The 23,342-nt window shown below is 39.9% G+C and overlaps 1 protein-coding gene across 4 annotated transcripts in view; it reads right to left on the minus strand.

The window, feature by feature from the left end:
* Positions 1 to 3,228: 3,228 nt before the first annotated feature.
* Positions 3,229 to 23,342, minus strand: part of LRRFIP1 (LRR binding FLII interacting protein 1) — a 105,749-nt gene continuing 85,635 nt past the window's right edge. For all 4 annotated transcript variants that reach the window (XM_086615748.1, XM_086615747.1, XM_086615746.1 and 1 more), the window contains 9 exons: positions 16,544 to 16,576; positions 15,577 to 15,702; positions 14,194 to 14,265; positions 11,830 to 12,000; positions 10,812 to 10,904; positions 10,224 to 10,316; positions 8,959 to 9,051; positions 8,343 to 8,484; positions 3,229 to 6,668 (listed from right to left, as the gene is read on the minus strand). In XM_086615748.1, the coding sequence (XP_086471874.1) occupies positions 4,564 to 6,668; positions 8,343 to 8,484; positions 8,959 to 9,051; positions 10,224 to 10,316; positions 10,812 to 10,904; positions 11,830 to 12,000; positions 14,194 to 14,265; positions 15,577 to 15,702; positions 16,544 to 16,576 (2,928 nt within the window). In that variant the 3' untranslated portion in view covers positions 3,229 to 4,563. The remainder of the gene's footprint in view (positions 6,669 to 8,342; positions 8,485 to 8,958; positions 9,052 to 10,223; positions 10,317 to 10,811; positions 10,905 to 11,829; positions 12,001 to 14,193; positions 14,266 to 15,576; positions 15,703 to 16,543; positions 16,577 to 23,342) is intronic.

The following is a 23,342-nucleotide window of genomic DNA, read 5'->3' on the forward strand; positions in this document are numbered from 1 at the left end:
ATTCATTGTGAAATTCTGAACAGACCAAAGTCTTGGTGTTCACCATTTTTTTTTTTTTTAATTAACAAAGATAATAAAGAGTCTACAGTGAATCAAATCATGGAGAAAACCAAGTCTTCCAATGAAAGTCCCTCTATGTGGCAGACAGGTCCAGTCCATTAGTGAGTAATAATGTGGTAAGTCATTTTCCTCCTGGGTGTTCCAGGTCCCATCTACCAGCAGTCATTCTAGAGCATGGAATAAAACCTTTACCTTGGCTTCTGATGCAATACCCAAATACAGATCTTAAAGTGCCATCCCCCTCAGCAGGCCTATGCATTCATTTTGAACCTCCTCCAGTCCTATCCTTTTTTTTTTTAGCCATTTGTAACACACTCAACAGTTACACCTGAGCATTAACATGGAAAAACCAAACCAAACCAAACCAACAAACTACGTTTTTGTAAACTATCAAGAGTGTCAAAAATTTACACGTATAAACCTCTTTGAAATAGTAAAGCAATTTCACTATCTATATGGGAATGAAAGGAAGCTTAAGACAGAAATACTGTAAAAGATAAAAGAAAGGGAAGAAAAATAAAAGTCAATGAAGAAAGCAAGGAGAGCAAATAGCAAAAGAAAGGTCAGAGATATTCAGACCTGGAGATGGGGTTGGGAGTCACAGGTCAACAGAGATCAAGAGATGAAGTTACTAAGAACTGGAAAGAGAACAAGGACTGATGCAGAAAGAAACCTCTAGGCCACTACAAAATTAGCCCAAACTTATTGACTCCAAAGGGGCCAAATAATCCACCTTGATCCTGAAAATAACTTAGTCATGCACACAGCTAAGTGAACTTTCATTAGCACGATGACTGCTGTGGGGTGAAATACGCCTGCCTGAAGAAAGGACGCCTCCTCCCGTTTCCACCAGTTTCCCCCAACCTCTTTCACTGCAAAATGAATGTCAGCATTCTGGGATGAGCCTTCAAATCTGATCTCACCATCAGTTGTCTCTTCTCTCATTACGGACATCTGTGCACCCCACTGGGACAGACGACATGCTGGCAGCAGGATTTACAAGACCACACAAAAAATTAGTTTGCTAAAATTGCCATTTATGTAGAAGAGTTTCCTGCACATATAGATGAAGGTTACTCGGGTTTCACTTGTCTTAAAACCCCACACTAACACAGAAAACTTCAGCTTGAACAGATATCTCTGCAGAGTTGCCTTATTTTTGCATTTAGGAGACAGTTTTCCAACAAATCAAGGATCTGAGGACTTTGAGAACAGGTGAGCAGAAAAGAGCCATCTACTGAATTAGGACATGAAGCAGCCAATTACAATTCTCACCGGTAACAGTCATTTTCATTATTTCACATGTGAAGATACTACAATGAATAATTAGAGTGTGACATTCATCTCACTTACATTTAACTCTGGTAACATGATTCCCAGGCTACTCACTGCACTAATTCATGGATTTCATACACAAAAGGAGCTTAACAGAGGGCTGATGTCAGGAGCTGGGCCCTGGGGAGGCTTGGGAGAGAGAAGGACAAGGAGGGGTGGTGGTTACCAGTGTCTTCTGCTGTTGTCCAGGTCTATTTGTAAGTCAAATGACTGTTCTTGTTACCCTGATTTTGCAGTTGACTCAAGGTATTGCTAACTAGGGCGCTGCTTCAGTGGCATAGTTGACTTCACATTCCCTCATCAGCCACAGATAATGTCTCTTTCTACTTGGAGGGGAGCAGAGGGTGGGAAGCAGGTGTTTTTAACCGGAATGGTTTGCATGATGTGTGGCCCTGCAAGTAATTAATACTGATGCAAATGAAAGGGGTAAACTGTACTTGAAGGCTGGGAAGGCATCCCATGAAACCACACCAGCAGTTCCAAGCAGCTCTTCAGAACAGTTTGCAAAATCCAACTGCCAGATCGATAGCAGGTTGGATAATACTCCTGCTCCAGATCTGTCAATTTATTTTGAATCATGAGAAAACAAACAACAAAATATTGAGGAATGCCTTTGTCTTTTTCCCAGAAGAGGGATACTGCTGGGGACAGGCTGTTGGGACAGTGAATAAGCACGGGATTTAGAAAACACCACCCTGCAATACTAACTTTGAGAGGGACTAGAGGACTCTTTCATAACAATGGAACTATTGACCAAGGCCTTTCACTATTACTTGCTGAATAAGAAAGGGGAAAAAAAAGTTTCTTCAGCTCCTGCTTTTTGAAAGGATTTGAGGCTAGCTCTGAACTCGCAGTAATGCACAAACCTGGGCTGCAGGCTACATGTGAACAGAGAACCCAGCAAGCCTGTGGAGCTCTGGGGCTACTGAGACATGAGTCTTGTACTCCACGAGTGGTGCAGACTGTCCCTGCTCAAAAACAAAACAGGTAACGTAACAGCAGCAAATATGAATCTGGATTTTAGTTAATCTTATGATGTCTTGGTTTCATGTTAGACCATAAAAAGACTGATTCGGATATTTTGCTGTCTTTGAAAGTCAAAACCAACGAAGAAAGAGACAAGCTAGATCTTTTCTTGTATCTGTTAGAAATGCCCAAACCAGTTTTCGACTGTGTAACTTTACAAAAGATGCGTTTTCTAGGTAGCTCCTCCTGAGACCCTGTCTCTTTTCCCTCTCTAATGGCACACGTTTCACTCAATGCTAGCTGGCATATAATATTTAAATTACTGAATTTTGAATAGATCATCTAACAGTTCCCTTTATCTTCAAGGTGATTTAACTGGGAGACCTCGCCCTCTCCTTCCATGTACATATGCTCTGCGAGTATAGCAGAGAGAAATCCTTAAATGTAAACACTGCTACATAATAAGAAGAGATACTGTTAAGATCTATGACTTTTTAGATTAGCATTTAGTGTAGACCCTTAAGAACAACTGCTAATACTTACAGAAACCATACTGGAACTGCTGTAAGTTGGAGAGAAGCCATATGAAAAGAGTTACAGGTTTACACTTCTGTTATAGGCTTACAGTTAAAGGTGCCATCACATAGTAAAGGTCCTCAAACACCAAGGCTGCCTGTTCCTACTATGACAGCTCTTCTAGCTATGTAGCACAGCACAATAAATCTAACAAAGCAAGCTGCAGAAAAATGTTTTTGAAGTTATATAAGTAAATATTTATGCAGGTTTATAAACAGGGCTCTGGACAGGCAATTTAAAGTATAAAATATGTTTATTTCAATTATATACAGCTCAGTACATTTTGATATACATCTTGAACTTTTGCATTCTGTTTGTATTCCATTAACTTTGTAACATCAACACAAACACAGCCTTCCATAGCACCCCCCTCACCGCCCCAGCTCCTCAATTTGCATTCCCTTGGGACGTTCATTGCTGAGAACAACTTTAAATGACTTTTTAAGTACGCAAAATATGCTCTTCCTCCCAAGAACTAGCAAAGATGCAAGAAGAAACATACCAATGGAGTCAAAGTGTCTAATTTATGCCAGTAATTCAAAGCAATCCAGCTTTTCAAAAAGGCACAGGGGCTTGTATACAGAACAACAATTGTCTTTGGTCTGATATCCAACAAGAATTAAGACATGCAAAGTTATCTTTGTTCCAAAAAGGAAGAGGTAAGGATTTTTCAGAGATAAAAACATTCCTTCAGAATCATAGTTTGCAAAAAATAATGCGGTAAGGAAACGCAATTTTAAACAAAAAAAACTTCTTGGAAAAATAGATATTTTGTATATTCATAGCTAGACAGAACTTGATAGCAAACCTAAGCACACATTACAGTGTGTATTGACACTTTCTTTGGGGAAAAAAAAAAATTAAAAACCCATGTGAGACATGGTGCAAAAGGCCTCTTATGGTGCAAAGTGCCTAGATGAAGTAAACATGTCTATATTTCTTCCTTTCAGCAAACTAAGGCCTGTATGTCACACCTCCTTCCAACTGTAAATTGTTCCTCCAAAGTGTTTAGACTAAGCAGATTCACAGTGATCTAACTACATCTTGGAATATGACCATATTAGAAATACACACAAAGTGGAATGAGAGTAGCTTTTTTGGTGTTCCATAATAAAAAAATAAATTGGTTCCTATGCTTTCATCATTCAGATAGAAGTTTCGACATCAGATCAGCGTTGCTGATGTACAGAGTTCCTTCAGTGTACTTAGTGTAGGTCTAAGGTACGTAAGTACACGTAAATATGCGCACGGACATCTATCACCTAGACTAGGAAAAAAAAGAATTTCATACAGAAATTCCTCAGTAGCAGTTATCCACACTAAAAGTACTTGAATTGCAAGACAGTCCGAACAGTCAATTTGTGAAGCTTGCTGTTTTGGTGATAAATTTTAAACCTGAGACACAGCAAAACCAAACCCACGCGCGATTTCGTATACGTCAAGGTATGTCAGTAACTTGATACTTGCACCATTACCACCTACAGAATATTGTATTATGACAAGAGTTACCTATGAGGAAAAAACCCGAAGAGTATTTCTAAGGTCCGATGTGCTGTGCAAAGTGCATGCTTCCGTACTGGGACTGATCAAACGGCATGTAACTCGTGCAGCCTTGAGACTGTGAACTTACGACATTGTACAGTCATCTCTGGATTTACCCTTACCCCTTCGACCCCCCTGCAAATCCTCCTTGCTTTCATCCCTGTTGTTGCCAGCACTTTCCAAATCCTGTTCTGAAACATTTTCATCTGGTATTTTTTCCACTTTATTAGAATCTGATGCTTTGACTTCATCTTCCATCACATCAGTCTTCTCATCAGTTTTCCAGGATGCTTCCTCTTGTAAGCACCCTGTTTCTTCAGGCTCATCTCCTTTTTTATGCTGCAAGCTGTCATCTTCAGTCAAGGCGTTTTCAGTTTCTATTTTGTCTGTTCTTTCTCTGGCTTTGTCTGTTTGGGCAGTTTTTCCGACAGGACCATTTGCTCCATCACCTTCTTCTTTCTGTGTACCAGCTTTCTCACCATCACATTTTTCATCAGTTTCTAGCATCTGTTTTGACTCTTCATCAAAATCAAATGCATCACCGTCATCCTCCAGTCTTTCCTCTGCTTGACCCTCCAATTTAACTTCTTCACTAACATTTTCATCCTGCTCAGCTTTCTGTGCCAGGGAATTATTTGCACTTTCCTCAGAAGCGAATCCACCACCATGGAGATCTGCAAGCTCTAACACTTGCTCATTTTCTTCCAGTGCTTCTTTATCAACTTTGTTTTCAGTAGTTACTCTAACATCTACAGTTGACTCCTCTTTAGATTCACCTTCCTCTTCTTTAACTACATTCTGTGCTTCACCTTCTAAAGGAGTGTTCTTCTCTCCCACCGTTGCTTCTTCACTACACTGAACCATTTGAACGTCTACCTTTGCCTTTAAATCCGCTACCCATTCTGTCCTACTTTCCTTTCCTTTCCCAGACTCGTCCCCTGTTTCCAATTCTGACTCCTTAAATTTGTCAGATAAAAGACTTGGGTCTAAACTGGTTTCCTGAGTCGTCACCTCTTTCACAACAGCTGTGTCTGGCTCTGCCTGCTGCAGCACACTTCCTTCTACCTCAGTAACACAGCCTATGGCCTCCACAGATGCCTTATCTTGCTCGCCTGTTTCTGCAGAATCTGAACACGTCTCCAACTTTTCCATCAAAACTTCCTTCTGTCTGTCCTTCTCAGACGCAGCGTTTTCAAGTTCAGTTTTATCCTGCATAGCTTGTTGCTCTGATGATGCCAAAGGACTGTCCTCTGAAGAAACTGGCTCGATGTCTGCCTTATCTCCACCATCTTCCTTTTCACTTTTATCTGCTGGGACACCACTTTCACGTGACTCTGTCCCCTCCAAACCCACAGACTCTGTTTCCCTTGTCTGACCCTGAACTGCATTCCCAACCTCATGTTCTTCTTCAGCTCTATCACCTCCTGTTTTATCAATTCTTCCATCAGTGCAGTCTTTGCTTTCAACAAGCTTTTCCTCCAAGACATTTGTAACCTTGTTTTCAGCACTTTCTTCTGAGTCCTGGAGTCCCTCAGCACGACTCTCCACATTTACCTCTTCACTAAGCAAGCCTGCTACTGTACCCTCTGGTAGCCCTGCCTGGTTGGAAACCAACTCACAGCTCCCACTCGTAACGGCATTCTCCTGATCCATTTCACTACCACTCAGGCCATGGCTAGTTTTAAGATCCTCTTGTTCTTCCTGTTCAGGTGCAGCTTTTTCCAGCTCATGCTCTGTACCTAAGACACTAGGCATTTCTTGAGAAGTCTCAAAAGGCTGATGACCTTGCAGAGAGCCCACCTCTGAGTTCTGATTTGTCCTTGCATTGAAGTCATGGTGTTCAGCCTCCATACTAACAGGCTGCTGGACTGCTGTGCTCGTGGACTCGGTCTCCTTTCTCAAATCATCTGTGTCACTATCCCCATTGGAAGAAGCGCTCTCTAATACATGTTCTGTAAGGCTTTGAGTTTGTTCTGGAAACCTACTACCTGGTAACATCACTGGTGACAGGGCATCACATTCTTCAACCATTTTTTCTGCCTTTGCATTTTCATCAGCATGCAATGTCTGTACTTCCTGCTCCTCAGACTCCTCCTCTTTGTGTTCCTCACGCTCAGTATTCTGCAAGATTTCTCTTTTCCCCACATCCTCCAAAATCTCATTTTTCATGTCCACTTCATTGGCTTTGCCTAAAAGACCATTGAGAAAGTTGAAGGGACCACACCATAACACTTACCTCCCCACTTAAAACCCGAAAGAGAATGAATCAAAGAACAGGTTAAGAAAAGATCAGCTTTTGCCAATTACGTGGGGCAAAGCAGCGATTGAATTAGTAAGGGTCTGAGGTTTTTGATGGGTGAAATTCACCACCACCCTCTCAAAGCAAGAAGTCTCTGGTGCTGGCTTGTGTTTTTGTAAAGTGAAAGATTTATGCTCTTGGCTGTGTGAATTACAGCTTCTGTAGATGAGAACAACTGTTTCAAGCAGTGCAATTTAACAGGAATACTTGCAGATGTAACACTAACACTAAAGATTCTTTTTTTTCCTCAGCAATATTATCTACAACTTTAACCCTAGCACCACTCCATGCATGCGAGAGTGTGTTTGATGCCATTATAATGAAGTAATCAAGGATTATTCAGTAAAAGTTTACTCTTAAGTATCATAAACAGGCATCATCAGTGTACGTGACCAACACTGAATGTAAAATCTGATTGGCAAGCAAACGGTTCAGCTGTCTGCCATTACCAACACAGACCAAAGCTCAGGCACTCAGCGCCCCTTACAGCCACTTCATCCGCTCAAAGGATGGGGACTTGGTGGTTTTGGGGGAGGTTTCTGTAACAGTTTTTCTTCAAATTTGATTTAGAAGCAACAGGGATTAGAACAAAAAGTGTGGTTTCAGCAGTTAGCTTTTGGGTCTATGTTGTACCTGTTTCCAAAAAACCACAAAACAACCAAACCAAAAACGGAATAAGGAGAGATAGAAAACGTACTACATTAAAAAATACACCCTTACCTTGGTTTTGGTGTTCCATATTGTTTCCACACAAAAACTGAGTGAGGAAAAAGCTGCCAACAGCTAAAAGCAAGACAGCTTGCCCTTGCAACAGTTGGCTGCCTGCTGCTATTTATTAGTGTGTTCATTCAGAACAAAAACAACAGAAAAATCTCTTACTTCCTTTCCTTCCACTAGTATCATAGTTCTCTGAGAAGGCCATTCATCACAACAGCATAAGAAGAAAATTTTGGCCAACCAGATTTCTCCTTCCTAACACTCAGAGTTATCTTCTTTGAATTTAACAGTGTTAATCCTGTTACAGCAAGTAAAAATGTTGAGGTGTTAATATGAACTGGTCACTAGTACTAGATACCACGAACTACAAATTCATACATTTGTGTGCTCTAACAGTGCCCAGCACTGTTGTTCAGCAGACACTTACAGTTCTCAGGTATATAAATGAGCCAACATACAAGTTCTTGACAGGAAACTAAAATGCTTTTTCCTGATTCTTTAAGATATGTGCTGAAAAATATTGAACAACAGTAGGATTATTCTGGGACAATTTTCAAATTCAGGGTTTAAATAGGAATCTGAATGATTGCTACTTATCTGTAATGTAATATTTGTATTCTTGTCCTTTGTCGCCTTGAATGGGAAATGAAGTCTGCCTTTGCAGGAAACTGCACAACGTACTTGAAGTGATCACAAATATTAAGCAGAAAAATGCATAGGAAGTGATTCGACAAGAAGCATGCTGCGTGATGCGTTAATTGTCCCACTAAGAAATGCCCAAACTCCAAGCAAAGATGAATGAGTGGACAGACAGACAGAAAGATGTGAAAGGACATACAGCACTTACCTAGCATCCCATCCCCTCCTGTCTTTAATGCCTGAGTTGTGCCCGGAACATTTTTGGAAGAATCCAAGTGTCCTTCGTTATCAAGAATGTCTGATGTCTCTCCGTTGGTGGCTATGTCAGAGTCTGGGATTATTCCGTGTTTCTGAGGAGAAGCAGAAGAAATGCTTTAGAGCCTACAGCTCAGACAAGGGAGGACAGTTCAGGTGTTGTGTTCTTGGCATTCTGAACAAACAATTGCTTCAATCATTCCATTAAAAATGGCTGGAAGTCAGAAGAGAGCACAGAATATTGCAGTTCTCATTTTAGCCATTATGATAGAAAGCATGTGATCCCAGCTTTTCTTTTTTTTTTTTTTAAACATAAATCTGCTGCGTAAAATGTTCCTCAGAGAAGCATCTCCTACAAAAGCAACTACTTAATCCTGCAGTCTATACTAAGAGCTCACCGTCAATACTAGGGGGAAGGACTTTATATAGAAAATTCCTGAAATGGCAACTTACAGGCAACATGAAAATAGAGTTCTTGCTACTAAGCTAGATTCAAAAGTTTGTGCAAAAACATACAGGAGGAAAAAGCCAGCAGTTGAGTATAAGTTTCTTTTATTCCTCTTGCATACCTTCAGTTGCTCCTTCAGCACAACCACTTCATCTCTAAGGTCATCCCGCTCACTCCTTATGGAATCAAAGAAATCTTTCTGCCTCTCTAATGCCTGAGTTCCCAACACAGACAGAGGGCAAGGAGATGTGAAGAAAGGAAAGGAGACAAGTAAAGATCACGAAAAGCAAGTGTAAACAAGAATATTCAGAGATTCATGGAAGTGGCATGTATGAAAAAGGTAAAGTTTACAGATTAAAGGACTGAGTTTACATACACACAGACCAACTTCAAATCCAAGAAATGCACAGCTTATTCAACAACCAGGAATTCCTACTAAAGAGCCCAACCCTTCATTAAGGATCCTTCCAATGAGAATCCACCTTCCGTTCTTATCTGCTAGACAATTAATTCATATCCACATCACTTCCAAAGGCACACGGAAGGCACAGTGCAATTCCCATGTGTTAACAGAACGGCATGAAAGCAGGCCCAGCAGATTTTAACAGCCTTTTTATTGCACGGGTTACCACAGCGGGTGCAGTACGTTTCAGTTAATTTAAAAGCTGCCAATAAGTCATCTTTAGACTGGGATGTACCATGTGCAAATGCGTATTTTGCTGCTGTACTCTCCAATATTTCTATATAAATACACAAATAGAACAGTAACAAAAATCAGAAAATTTTGAGTTTCAAATTGCTACAAGTTATTGGACATTGCAAGGATGGGCAAGTTGCCAGATTTCTGTCTCCTATTTTCAGAATGATTTTCAGTGCTCATTGTGAGAAAAGAAAGCTATGCTTTTCTTTAAGAGTGGGTTGCCATTTGGCTTTGATAGGGGGTGGTGGGAACAGATTAGAAGCAAGGGAGAGTTGGAGACTTTCATCCCAAAAACTCATAAATAGCTCTATTGCTTCTGTATCGCACTCCGGTTTCTGCTTAGTCCGCAGATTAAATTTGAATAAGCAAAAATTTAGTGCTGATGGAATTGCATTATAAATAGCACTTCCTTTCTCAATATGGCAAATACAAATGGTGCACCACAGCAAATAAATTACCCTGGGCTTTGAAATCAGACCAGCTGCTAAGTTTTTCTTGGATTTTACGATACCGGCCAAAGACAAAAATCTGCTATTTGCTAGTTCACTGATAACACAGTTAAGACAGCCACACCAAATGAAGTCACTAGGGAGGATTTTATTTTATTCATGAGGTTTTGCAAAAGCAGGATCAGCTGGAGAACAACAGTGCCACTCTAAACACACTTCAGGAGTTGACAGTCCTACCCCTATTTTTTTGTCTTTCCACTCTATTGTCTCCTGAAGATCAGAAATTTCCCTGACATAGCTCTGCTGTTTCTGTTGCAGTTGCTGGATTTCCTGAGAGACAGGGGCAAAACAAGAAGACAGAAAGCAGGAAACAGGTTAACAAAGAAGGTTAAGATTGCAGTGATGCCAAAGAATGAAAAAAGTCAGGTGCTAAAGTAAAACAGTATCTCTGTGCACAGCTTCACAGTTTCTGACATCTCAACTAAACCGACACTCCTGAAGACAATCTTACTAGCCATGAGATGGCTTAAAACAAGTTGGACAGTTCCATCAGTTTCCTCTGCATCTCCACAAACAGATGTCCGAAACACAGCTTATTTCATATTACGGACAAGGCAAAAGAGAAGCCCAACTTCAGGTAATGCTTATGAACATACTATTTCTATTAGTCAGCTCTGAACCTGTTTGGCCTGAAACACCTGTATTTCTTCAGGTGAGAAACTTGAGTAGGGAATAAAATTCTCCATACCTCACCTTCTACACTCCTACTGCTAATTGGGAACATACCAATCCAAGAAGCCATTAAAAAAAAAATAATTTACTTACTGCAAGCATTTCTTCTCTTTGCTTCAAAGCTTCTTTGATTTCCATGAACTGAAACTGCAATATGCTATGAGCATGCTTCTCCCTCTCGAATTCCTATGAATAATGAAATATTCATGACATTTTTATTGATCAAAAATAGCATCCCATGGAAAAAAAAGGAGAAAATAAGCCCGACCACAAAGGAAATGCTTACTGCAACGCAATTCTTGCATATTCCTCTAATCACGATCCCAGAAGAGTTTTTATCCGAGAAACTATTATTCCATGAAATATAGAATTCACGGACATCATTTAGCCATAAGTTCGTAAGTTAAGCAGCAGGCTGGCAGCGAATAGCTTTTACACTCCAGTCCTACAGACTTCATAGATGAATGGATGGGAATTTAACCCACTCATTCCAAATAGCTGCTTACTAAAAATTAGCCAGATATTATGGACTTCTAAAACTACACTGCATCTTCCAGAAACTCTGTGTTTTGAAGCACACTATAGCAAAATACCCCAAGCCAAAAAGCCAGTTCTGAAAAGCTAACACAAGCCACAGCTTTATTATTTAATACCAACTTACTAGCTGTCAGATGCTGAATTCACATTAAACTTAATTCAACTCTCAACTAAGTAGCTGCCTTAACTATATAAACGGCACAACTGCCTCATGGGCCTTCTGAAGAGAATTTTGTGTATAAAAATACTTTGGAAGTCACTATGAACAAACCCTCTGAATTGACTTTAAAGATGGACTATAAAAGGACATGTGATAATATCAATATAGCCTTAGCATATAAAACATTTCTTCACTTCTTCAGAAATTGCTTTATAAGACAGAAACTTAGGGAAGATTCCCATTTATGTGATCACAACACACAATACGCTGCTATTCCACTTGCTTTAACAGTAACCAGAAAAAATAACTTAATTAAAATCTTGTAATTTGGTTGCCTCCTCCCAAAGGTCTCTGTGGCTTGTCCTGTGCCCCAGTCTTTCCCTGTTTAATAACATGCCATATCTAGATACATACTTTACTTTTTTCTTCATATTGCCGCCTGGATTCTGCTAGCTGTTCTTCTAACTCTAAGAGAGCATCCTTCAGCGTATCTACTTGGTACATGAAATTTGTTTTTTCATTGTCTAGTTGAGCATTTGACACCATAGCCTTTTTATATTTCTCTTCAACTTCAGCTAGAGAGTCCTGCAAAGAACAAGCAACCACAGTCAGAGTCAGTTATAAAGGACACTTTGCCAACCAAGACCTTCAACACAAAAATTAAGTACTAAACCACAAGCATGCTGAGTACCCCTACGGAAACCAGGGCTAATCATGCGCTAGAGAGGCTTACCAGTTGTCCCAAGGTGAGGATAACCTTCCCTGTGTTCCCACCAGACGTCTGTTTACAAGCAAGGAACTCTACCTCAGGACGGATAAAACGTTTCCTGTTCTTTGCTGCTTCAGCTTCTGCCTTCTCAGAGTTTTCTTCCTTCTCCCTCCTCCCCCTGCCCCTGCACACTGGCAGCTCAAAGCAGCCGCTGAACATGACAAGTTAGAATTTTTTTTTTTTAAAGGTAAACTGGCCTTGATTTAAGATCATTTTAAGCCTTAAATTAAGGCAGTTTGACAGCCACTTCACAGAAATTTCAGGGGTCTTTGCAGTGTGGGAACCACTAAATATACTGACTCAGAAATTAGAATTTGCTATGGAAAAGCTGCAGCTTTTATAACCTGATATATCAATTTTCATTAGGTTTCCTATATCACACCCCTTGTTCACAAATCTACTCTGTAAGACAATTCCCAGGGTCTCAAAAAACCTCTCCTATCAACTTGACCTGAACATAAGATACTGAGATATTTGTAACAGCAGATGATGGCAAAATAAGGACCAGGATCATCTTTCATGTTGTGCGCACAAACTTTGCAGTGTTTGATTTTAATAGAGAAATAAAAAAGAGCTACATAAATAAAACAATGTGAATATGCAAACAAGGAGGACACTCATGTTAACACTAGTTTACAGATCAAGCAATTCCTTTCAGAACTTAAGTAATTCTAATAATTACATCTAAAGCACAGGTGAGTTTCATATACTTCCCTTTTCATTCAGTCAATGGGACCGGGGATGATAGTGGTGAGATGACAAAATTAAGTTTGAATCAGTTTAGTTTACATTTCTATCGACAAATATGAGAATTCATCGTTCAGGACATGAATTTATACAGTTCCAAACACGAGCTGTGTTTCGGTGTGCTTTCCAGCCCAAGGATGAGAAATACCAAGCAAAGGAAAGCAGTTAGGGTTTGGAAACAGCAGTAGGATTAAACCACCAAAATTAGCTGGAAAGGAAGTATATGCAAGTCAGAAGTGAAGGTAGTTGCTGCACCACTCCTTCAGCATGCTACGTTTTGTTTTCTTAGCATCGAGCAGTGCGGCTTCGGTACAAATCACCACAAAAGGCAGTGCAAGGGACACAAACCGAAAAACAACCTACGTTTTCTATGCAGTGTGATTATTTTGCTACACCTGCTACACAGTGATCAAGGAAAAAAAAACATTAGGTTTTACAGAAAAAGGGCCAAACTATTCTTTTTCCATTGAGCACTCACTCAAGATGGCAGCATCTTCACCTGTCACAGCATTAAGCCGATGACACAGTCAACAATTAATGCTGATAAATCTTGCATTAGATGCCTGGATGTCCAAGTACATATTTGCAAGACTGCCTTTTCCAAAAAAAAACGCAGCTCGTGTTGCTGCTTACTTATGAGGTGGTGGTACATGGATGCACAAGTTAGTTGTTGCACCGAAATTCGTTTATGGCTTCCTGAAAGTGGTAAGCACTTCCTCCGTGCCAAGTGGTATGAAGGTTCATTCTTCACCTAACAAGCTTTGTTACATGAAGGTTTGTTACAAGAACTGTTCAAGGGTGCCTTCTGTGATCTAAATACAAAACCAAAACAATAGTCACCACCTCACAGGCACAACTTTCGAAAGGGATGCTGGGCCTTACCAAAACAAAACATACAAGCTTTTAAACTCTGATTTTTCGTAGCACTGTAGGACATGAGTTTTAGTCCATCTTCCAATACTGGGAGGCTTCCTGGATTAGAAAACTATAAAAAAAACCCTCTAATTTGCTAGCAAAATGATTACCTTCTAAAAACAGCAAAGACAACATGCAATAGTAACGAGCAGCCTTCCAGTTAACATTCGGAAGCATTCCTCACCACAATCAGTCGAGGTCAGAACAGATACTTTTCCACTTAATGAAGTGCTTTTCAAACAGTTTACAGAAGAAAGCATGCAAGTTCAGTTCTAGGTCTCACACTAACTCTCTGAACGTTCAGCTGGTGTTAATGATCACACTCCCAGTCTGCAGCAAACCAGTACCTTCATTTCTTTCAGTCCCTGCATGTATTTGCCTTCTACATCCTGAATCTGGTCCTTTAACTCATAGATATCCTGAGGGAAACGGTGAGAAAGGTGAATGATGCCACCGAAACTAAGGGGCAGAAGCGCAGCTGATGGGGAAAAGCAGGTATCCAAATTTCTCATTTAAATATTTCTACCACACAGGTTAAGCGGTCTGATCCTAACCTGAAGCCTTGCCAGACAAGGAAATTTCTTGGTTAGAAGTTTATGCTAATTCTGCTCTTCTCGACTGGAAAAAATGAAATCATCAATGTTAAGGACAAGATGCAGACCCAGCTTCAAAGCCTCCAACCATTATGTGCCCCAGCCACACAGTCCTTTTCTACCCCTTTCACTGATTATTGTCCTCTGAGGAATTCTGGTATTAAGGGTCAGGGCTGCCAAAGCAAGCCTGAAATTACACCAAATTTAGTGTAAGTCCTATTCCACAGTCTCTCTCCTCTTTGGTGCTGGCTTACCAGCAAACGGCTATCTTTCAGCTGTTTTACAGTACTGAAACTGGGACAGACCCCTTGTATCTGAGGTCCCAATACAAATTCCAAATGTTTTAACTGGCTGTAATTTCGGAAGAGTTGTACGTCGCATGCATGGAAGTTAACAGAATTCAGATTCCCCATTTTAAAACAGTCTTCAGAATGGAGCACTAAAAAAAAACAGATTACAAAAACCAATTTAGCTATGGACTACCCAGCCTAGCACTGAATGATACCAACACTGGATTGCACAGCTATTTGCTATTCAAACGTGTCCAGCTTCATGGAACCACGAATTAGAGGACAAGATACAGCCCCCTCCCCAAAATAGCATCCAGTAAGTGCAGTGCTTCTTGCATTATTTCAGTCCTCCTACCAGCGTGCTGTACCGAGCCCATTTCCCATTTCATTAGGTCAGGAGGAGATGTTGTCTGTTACGATCAGTCTGACCTGCTATCCCATGCCGTAGGGGATACCAAAATATCCCAAATATTCCTGCAATACACACTCGCCTCCCAGCAGCATCCCTCTCACAAAGCTATTCACTTGTCTTTTACAGCACACATTTCATTGTGGTAGAACTGCCAGAAGGGGGAGACAAGACAGTTTGTTTTTTGGAAAGAAGTATAAGGCATACTTAGTAATATCCTTTAGATAACATTAATCTATTTAATAATAATGCAGGGGACAGTCCTAGTTAGCATCAGCCTGTGAGTCCCAATTCTTACTGCCAACATCAGCACTACCTTCAAGTAATCTTATAGTTTATCAATTTATCAAGTACAAGGCATAAATACATTCTGAGCAAGAGAGTCATAGTTAAGAGACAGATTCCTAACAATTCACACTGGTTTTAAGTATTTCTTACCTTGATTTCTCTAATAGATGCCTCTGTATCAGCTGAGATAGATGTATCCCCACTGCCTCTTCGTGAAGAAGTCCCACCCAGAGAAGCTAAGGTAGCTGCTGATAAACTTGAAACAGTACGTGCTCCCTACAATCACACACAGTTAAAAATGGTTGTTTTTTTTTTCTAGATACATTGTGTGTTTATAGCTTGGATATTTTTAGAAGTGTTTTGGTTTGGTTTTGTTGGGTTTTTCGTTTGTTTTGTTTTTAAATGTACACTTTACACCAACCTTTGCCTTTCTAAATGAGGCAAATTTGATTCAAATGTAACTTTCTAAGAAGGAAAAACAAAAGATCAAGATCTACCAAAGGAAATTAACGAGAAAAGGCTGATTAGATGTATTTAAACACTATTGAAATAGGAGTTTGCATGACATTTGCTTAGCATCTAACTATTAATTCTAAATTAGACAAAGTCTTTAGGGCCTAGTATCATCTTGCCAAATAATTTCAAAACGTGTAATATTGCATTTTGTGGAAGCTTTTGACTGCCCCTCCAGCTCCTCTCCTTTCATGGATATTCATCTATTCTGCAGCAGTAGCCACATTAACAGATTTTATTATACTGACGGTTCTGCATGAAGCCAATTTCTCACTGCTGCAGTATCCGCCTTTTTTTTTTTTTTTTTACACAATACCATAATTAAAAGCTAATAAACAAACCCAGTATTCATATGTGGCTTAGCCTAAAGCAATTTCAGCAAACTGCTTCTGAAGGTCAACTACTTAACCTCTGTATAACCAGAGAGGTTTAAAAAGTTTGTCTTAAAAAAAAAACGAAACCATAGTGGTAGAAGGCTCCAATAATTCCAAGTTTTGCCCCACAGTGGATTTTCTAGATTTCTGTACACTCACTGCAAGTTCTACCTACCAAAAGAACGTGAAAAAAGTGCTATTGGCAGAATAATTCAGAAGATCCTCCTTACCTTCTCAAAGTCTTTTTCTGGCCTTTCCTCAATCTGTAAAACAAAGATTTAGAAGGAATCGTTACATTTTAAAGGACAAGTCAAGGCAGTAAGGCATCAGAAAGGGAATTCTTAAACCAGTAAAAGACTTAATCAGCAATTTCTATCCACTCAAAAAGCAGCCAGGACACTCAGAACAGCAGTGTCCTGCTTGGCATCTCAGGGCACGAGGCTGGACAAATCACCTCATGTTTCTAAGCAGTACATAATTAAGTGGAATACACTTACTGATAAAAAAATATTTAGTCTGTTAAATAAGACAGAGGAATACTTTTTTTCCATATTCGACATCACAGTGTTTCAAATATGAAGATGGCATTTGATCCATGAGTTAACAATGCAAGAATAAAAAGGCCTACCTGGGCATGAACTTAAAGCCCCAGATGTCTTTCTCTGGACATGAAAACAGCTGTTTGCAACTGCTGGGCTGACATACGCAGCTACTCCTGTTTACTTTAGAACAATTTAAAAATATGCCTCAAATGAACCCCAAAAAGCAATTTACTCACGTAGAGAGGTTATTTTTTTTTTTTTAATTGAAAGATCAGTAGATTTCCAGACCAGGAGAGCTTCTTGAACTTACATTTTTTTATGGACCTTAACTAAAAAAAAAGGCTGCCTCTGAAGCCTGCCCGCACATCCCCCCCATTCCAAAAAGCAAGGTACCAAGTTAGACTTGAAGTACTCTACTGTGTCTGCACTGCTCTCTAAAGAACAACAATGGGGCAGGAGATGGGGTAGGGAAAAAAAATAAATCTGAAGCTTAAAATCCCTAACAAGTGTTCTCCATTCGAGACAAAAGGCAACTGTGACTTCAAGCAAAGATACAAGTAAGGCTGAGACTAGAAAAAAAATGACACTCAAGTCAAATATCAGGGAGCAGTTCAAAGTCTAAATAAACAGCTCTTTTATGGTTTCAGTAATTCACTGGAGTTTACTAATTCCAAAGAGAGATCCTGCACTAAAACTAGTCTAGAAGAAACGAAACAGAGCCAAAGTAGCATTTAGGAATACAGAAAATTACCATGGATACAGACAGCTTAAACACTCATAAGAAAGTTACGGAGCAAAACTCACATACAACCTGAGCATATTTTTTTATTTCCCTTGATGGGAACCATCCTATCAACTTTTTCCTGCTCTGAAACCAAACACAATACACAAGTCCCAAGAGGAGAAATTTAAAATCAAGTGTTTCATCATTATTCACTTTGCTATTGAGGGGGAAAACCAAAACAAAACAGAAGGCGTTTCACAACAGAATCTTTTTGTTAAGTATCTCCATCTAAAATGTAACTAAGTTTAAAAAGGACTGAATGAAATGAAAAGCTCAGCAGAACTCAGGAAGTCCAGAACATGTCAACCTCTTCTGGGAACATTCGGCGCCACAGTTAAGATGGTTTCCCAAAAGATTTCTAGGAAATTAACAGCTTCCCCAGATCAAGAGCCTAAGAGCCAAAGGGAATAATGTTTTTCAAATGACAAAAAAAATAATCAGATCGGATTCAGGAGAAGGTAGGGGATAGTTGAGGTTAAGTTTTTCAGTTTCACTGAAAACACACTCAAAAACTCCATCTCTTTCCTGTCAGTTCACATTTGGCATAGGGTTTTCTTTTCTTTAAATTACACAGAGCAATGTGTGGATGATCCCACGTTATTTTTCATATTACCCACAGTATCCTAGGAAAAAAAAAACAGAACTGAGAGATACCTATTACAAATCAGCTTTTTACACTGACAACACATCTCATATCATAAATTCCCTATGATTAGCATTAAGAAAATTTAAGACTTAGGCTTCAAAGTAAAATAAGCCAAACTTAAAGCACTAGTTATAAACTTCACAAAGACACTGAATACACAAAGTACTTAGGGGGGAAAAAAATCAAAGTCTCTGAATTTGGATGCGATAAGAGAAAGTCACTAATGAAGGCAGATACTTCAGAATCCAACAGACAAGATGGCCTGACTTTTGCAAACTGCCTATTATTTTCATGCCAGGCAGCTCCAAGTGGTATACTGGCAGCCTTCTAGTCCAGCCAAACACCATGTTGCTGTTTACCAAGACAGTGGTGGAAATGTAAATACTGGCATGTTACCAAAGACTAGTGTGTACACCCACCCGCCCAAATCTATCTCCAGAAATTTATGTCTAGCCTTTTGCAAAGTCTGCCCTGCGGCTTCAGGGCACGACTCAAAGTAGTATTTTCCCTAAGCAATTTGCACAATGTCCTCTATTTTCTGACAAAAATGTGCAAACTCAGTTTTTAATAAGATAACAACCCTTGATATTGTTTTAATGATCCTCATAGCAGTCAAATAAGTGCTTCCATTTACAAAGGGAAATATGTTGAAGACAATGTGCTGAGATAGGCATAAGGTGGACATTTCTACTCAGCGCGCTCATAACCACACCTGTGACACTTGCTACACATTTATACCAAAACGATCGTTAATAACTCTGAGGTGGCATAATTTTTTAATCATTAAAGCTATTAAGTAACTTCTAAAATTGGTGTGGTTTAAAAAATAAAATAAAATACAGGAGATTTAATTTCCCTAGTGATGCCCTCATACACACATCCATTTGGTGTCATGAATGGAACACTCAGAGCATTTTCTCCTCTAAACCAGTAATTACCACTACCAATTGATTTAAATATTAACATTTATAAAAACTAGTCTGGTTTGAGAAAAGCTAGTTCCCCATTCAAACATAGCATCCTTTCATTATAAAGATGCCTCCTGCTACGCAACACTTTTCTAAGCAAAATCTCAGTCTGAACAAGCAGCATTTAATTTTCTGATTACATGGCAGTGATGTACCAAAAGCTGTAACGAGTGTCTTGTAGGAAGACAGAAGTCTATTTTAGATGAATATTTTATCGAGTTTTCATTCTGCTCATCTCTGGAATAATGGATTTGCAGTGTCACTCCTTTAAAAAAAGATAAATCGTTGTTTCCAACAGCACTCAGCCACCAGAGGGAACTCCAGGTTTTCATCCTTCACCCGGTACCCGACAAGCCCTTTCACATTTGATCCAGTAAGAAATCACACAGACAAAGGTCAGGAAAAAAATGTTTGTTTTCATTTGAAGTTGCACAGAATTCTTGCTCAAAATACTTACCATCCATATTATCATTCAATAAAGACCACCTTCACAGTACTGTACTCAGCATAGCCCTTTACACAAAAATACTGGCTCTGGGGCTTTTCCACATGAAAACATAAAGGACTAACAGAATACTTGCTAGAAGAGGAGATGTAAAGATGAATTCACCTAACAATACTAGATCTTTCATTTCTAGAACATTGTACCATTTTTAATTTCCACAAGGGTATGGGTCTGTCTCTAACCACAGATTACCCTCCTTTTCACCAACAATTTGGGCAATGTGTACTTGAGTTTATTAAAAAAGCAGGAAAAGGAAGTAATTTTCCTAGGAACTCCAGCACGCACATCTTTATTTTGGCAAAGGGAATAGATTGCTCTCTGCAAAATAAGTACAACGGGATCAGAGTTCAGCCTCTTCTGACAGCAATTTCGGAATAAATCTGGAGCCATGTTACAAAAATGTCAGCAATATCAGAGGCTTACCGCAGCTGGAAACTTAACAAGAGCAAAATCATTCCACAAGGCTATATATGGATATATCGCCTATTTTTCATAGATAATAAAAACATTTTAGTATAACGTTTGAAAAAGTATTTCTCTCTACTCTGCAGTCAGCTAGCAGGTTAACCCTTGAAGTGCTTTGCCACCAGTGAGTATCCAGGCCAAAATCAGAGCCCTCCTAGCACTATGACGGCACATCCAACAAGACGGCTCTCAAACACCTACTGAAAAGACCAGCTGCAAGTAAAGAGAAAAAACTATTCAGATCTTTAAATCGATGGAAGAATTGGGACTAAGGCACAATTTCCAGCTCTCAGTCTGCTAAACAAGGCTAGAGAGGATATGAAACGCTTGCAGTTGGGTAGCACTGCGAACCATCCTCGGTATGAGACAACCTCAGTGTGTTCAGTATGTGGCTGTCACTGCTCAGCTCCATCTAAGATCTTGTACTTAGATCAACTTCCTCATAAAAGCAAGGTTCTGGGTTGTTTTTTTTTTTTCGTGACGAATCAAATTAAGATAATTTCCTGCTCTTAAAGTAGTACAGCACACTTTGAAATGGAAATATGGCCCACACCAGAGAAAAATTCTTGCAACACCTAGTGCTGAACAAAGGATGGCATCTACAAAAACCGGAATTAAAAACCAAGTACTGTAGTCAATATAACCCCTCCTACAACCCCCATCTTACCAGTTGGATCAGCTGGGCTGGGGCAGGCAGTAACACAGAGAGTTCCTGCGTGTTGTTCCAATGAGAGCCACCTTAACACGGGCAATTAGCAATAAGCCTTTAAAAATCAGCAGGGGAAAACCACTGCTGAACTTTGTCAGGTCTAAAGTGGATTTGTCAGAAGTCTCCTGGCTGAGGAATGAGTGTTATGCCAAACGTCATTGCTTAAACAAACTTATCAGGCTCTGAAATGCAAGTTAGCACTGCGGCAAATCCTCACTCCGGAGGGGCCGAAAGCAGAGCAGGCTGTCAGCGGCCGGGCTGGGCTACGAGCCTATCGTAAATCTAAGTGCAGCAGAGAGAAGGCAAAGCTTGAGCACGCTGATGACAGCTTCCATGAACATTTAGCCTGACTGTCTTCATTTTACTCCTGGTGAGAACATGATAAGCTTCTTCAAATGAAAAAAAGCTATTCCCAACCGTGCCTTCATGCACGACCTGAGGACTGCACGCTCACTAAGTGGCACCGGCGTCCTGAGTCTTGCACTTGGCACGACCACGCTGCTGCTGCTGCCAGCCCACCTGGCTAGGCTGCGTGCCCACTGCTTGTGCCCGCTGTCGGAGGCTCCACAAGGAGGGAAAGAGTCAGGATGAAAGATCGTCTTTCTCCGGGAAGCAAAACGTGCTCTTGCCAACTATTTTGCCTTCCTTTGCTCAGAGGTCTTCGATAAACACTATTGCATTCTGAGTCTATTTATAAATAACTGCTTTTCACTAGTAGTTTATCAGTTTTTTAAAAAAGAAAAGTCCCATTACTTCATACATACAAACACCAATAAATATTCACGTGTTTAAGTTATGTTCTTGGCTTTTACTGCATTACAAATACGTTAGCAGAAATGAGAACACAAGGTGGCAAAGCTGTGCGCAGCAGGAAAAGTACCATTGCTTTTTGCTCACTGTTTAATTAACAGCGGTAGAAGAGGGAAACAAAATTCTGAGAAAAGATTTAAGGGCTGCAGTGATAAGATATCGTATGCTGCAATTTAGAAAGTTAAATTGAATCATTTCTCTCTTCTCAATATATAATTTCTCATGATAGTTAGTCAGGCTTCGGAACAGTTCAATTTTGGTTTTCTGCCTAATATTGCCCATAATCATAAGAAAATAATATTTAATTTCAGTGCTAAGCACTCATGATTACAGCACATGGATTTTGTCACACTCTCAAGTGACATAAGCTTGCTGGAAATTCAGCTTTTCAACCCAGCAGATACGCCCCTTTCCTTCCTCCTCCTCCAGCCATTTAAAAAGTAAACTTGGAATCAAATCTTTACGTATGGAAATGCCAAAAGATATATAAAGCAGAATCAAGAAAGCATATGGCTCAATACATTGAGGCAGGGAACAACTCCATTTTGGGGGTTAGCAATATTAAAAACAGTTCTAACACAGACTACTCATGTAGATAAAAACAACCACTTTTTTCCTCTCGTAAGTTATCACCATCATCCAAGGAGATCTTTATTCTTCCTTTAGAAGTCCAAGCAGATGACATTTCGGGACTGTATGAGTGGAAGCGTGTGGATTTGGTGTTGAAGAACATGGTTTAGGGACCCTGACAGTGCAGGGTGAATGGTTGGACTCGATGATCTTGAGGGTCTCTTCCAACCAGATGATTCTATGATGCGCTACACTGCTAAGCCTCCTGAGAAGACAGGGCTCTGCTTCAGCATCTTGACTGCCAAGATCAAGTACACAACTGGAAATGTTATCAAAACGCCTTGAAACCTCAGTAAAAGTGATTCCTTACTGTGAGTTACATGAAAAGGTGGTGTCTGTTTAATACAGGAAAAAAAATTAAAATAAATAAAATCACAAGGTGCTGCTGCATTGACCCTCTGTAGTAATTAGAACTTTTAAGAGCAATGCCAGCCCCTTAAGGAGGCTTGCACTACCTTGCATTAGGAGAAGCAAAGCCCCTGCAGTGGTGCCTTTTAGCCCCACTACTCAGCTCTAACTCTCAGCTCTTCTTCAAGGCCACGGAAATAACGGAAGCTCTTCACACCCTGCAATAAACCACTAATTAATTAAATAAATAAATAAATAAATAAATACTTTCTAAAGTGCCTGCTATCTCCTTGCAGAGCAGATTCAGCTTGGCACCTCTCCAGCGCCTGTGCTGACACAGCTAACCATCTCTAGCCACTTGCACACGAAGAGTCCAAAGCGTAAGCAGTTAATTAAAAGACAGAAAATCCCCTATAGCTCCCAGAAGGGGCAAGCTGCATTTTGTGATTACCGTAAGCAACTTCCATGACTGACTCAGACTGCATACAAAAACCACATAATGGAAACCAACATCAATGTATGGGCACCCGATTCTTACACTTCAAAAGAACTTTAATAGAATCCTTGGTTATTGTGATTATTTTTTTGCTTTGAGGATAATTGAAATTCACATTGCAAAGCC

The sequence above is a fragment of the Tauraco erythrolophus genome, chromosome 8 (genome assembly GCF_009769465.1).
Source record: "Tauraco erythrolophus isolate bTauEry1 chromosome 8, bTauEry1.pri, whole genome shotgun sequence".
In the NCBI taxonomy this organism is placed as follows: Eukaryota; Metazoa; Chordata; class Aves; order Musophagiformes; family Musophagidae; genus Tauraco; species Tauraco erythrolophus.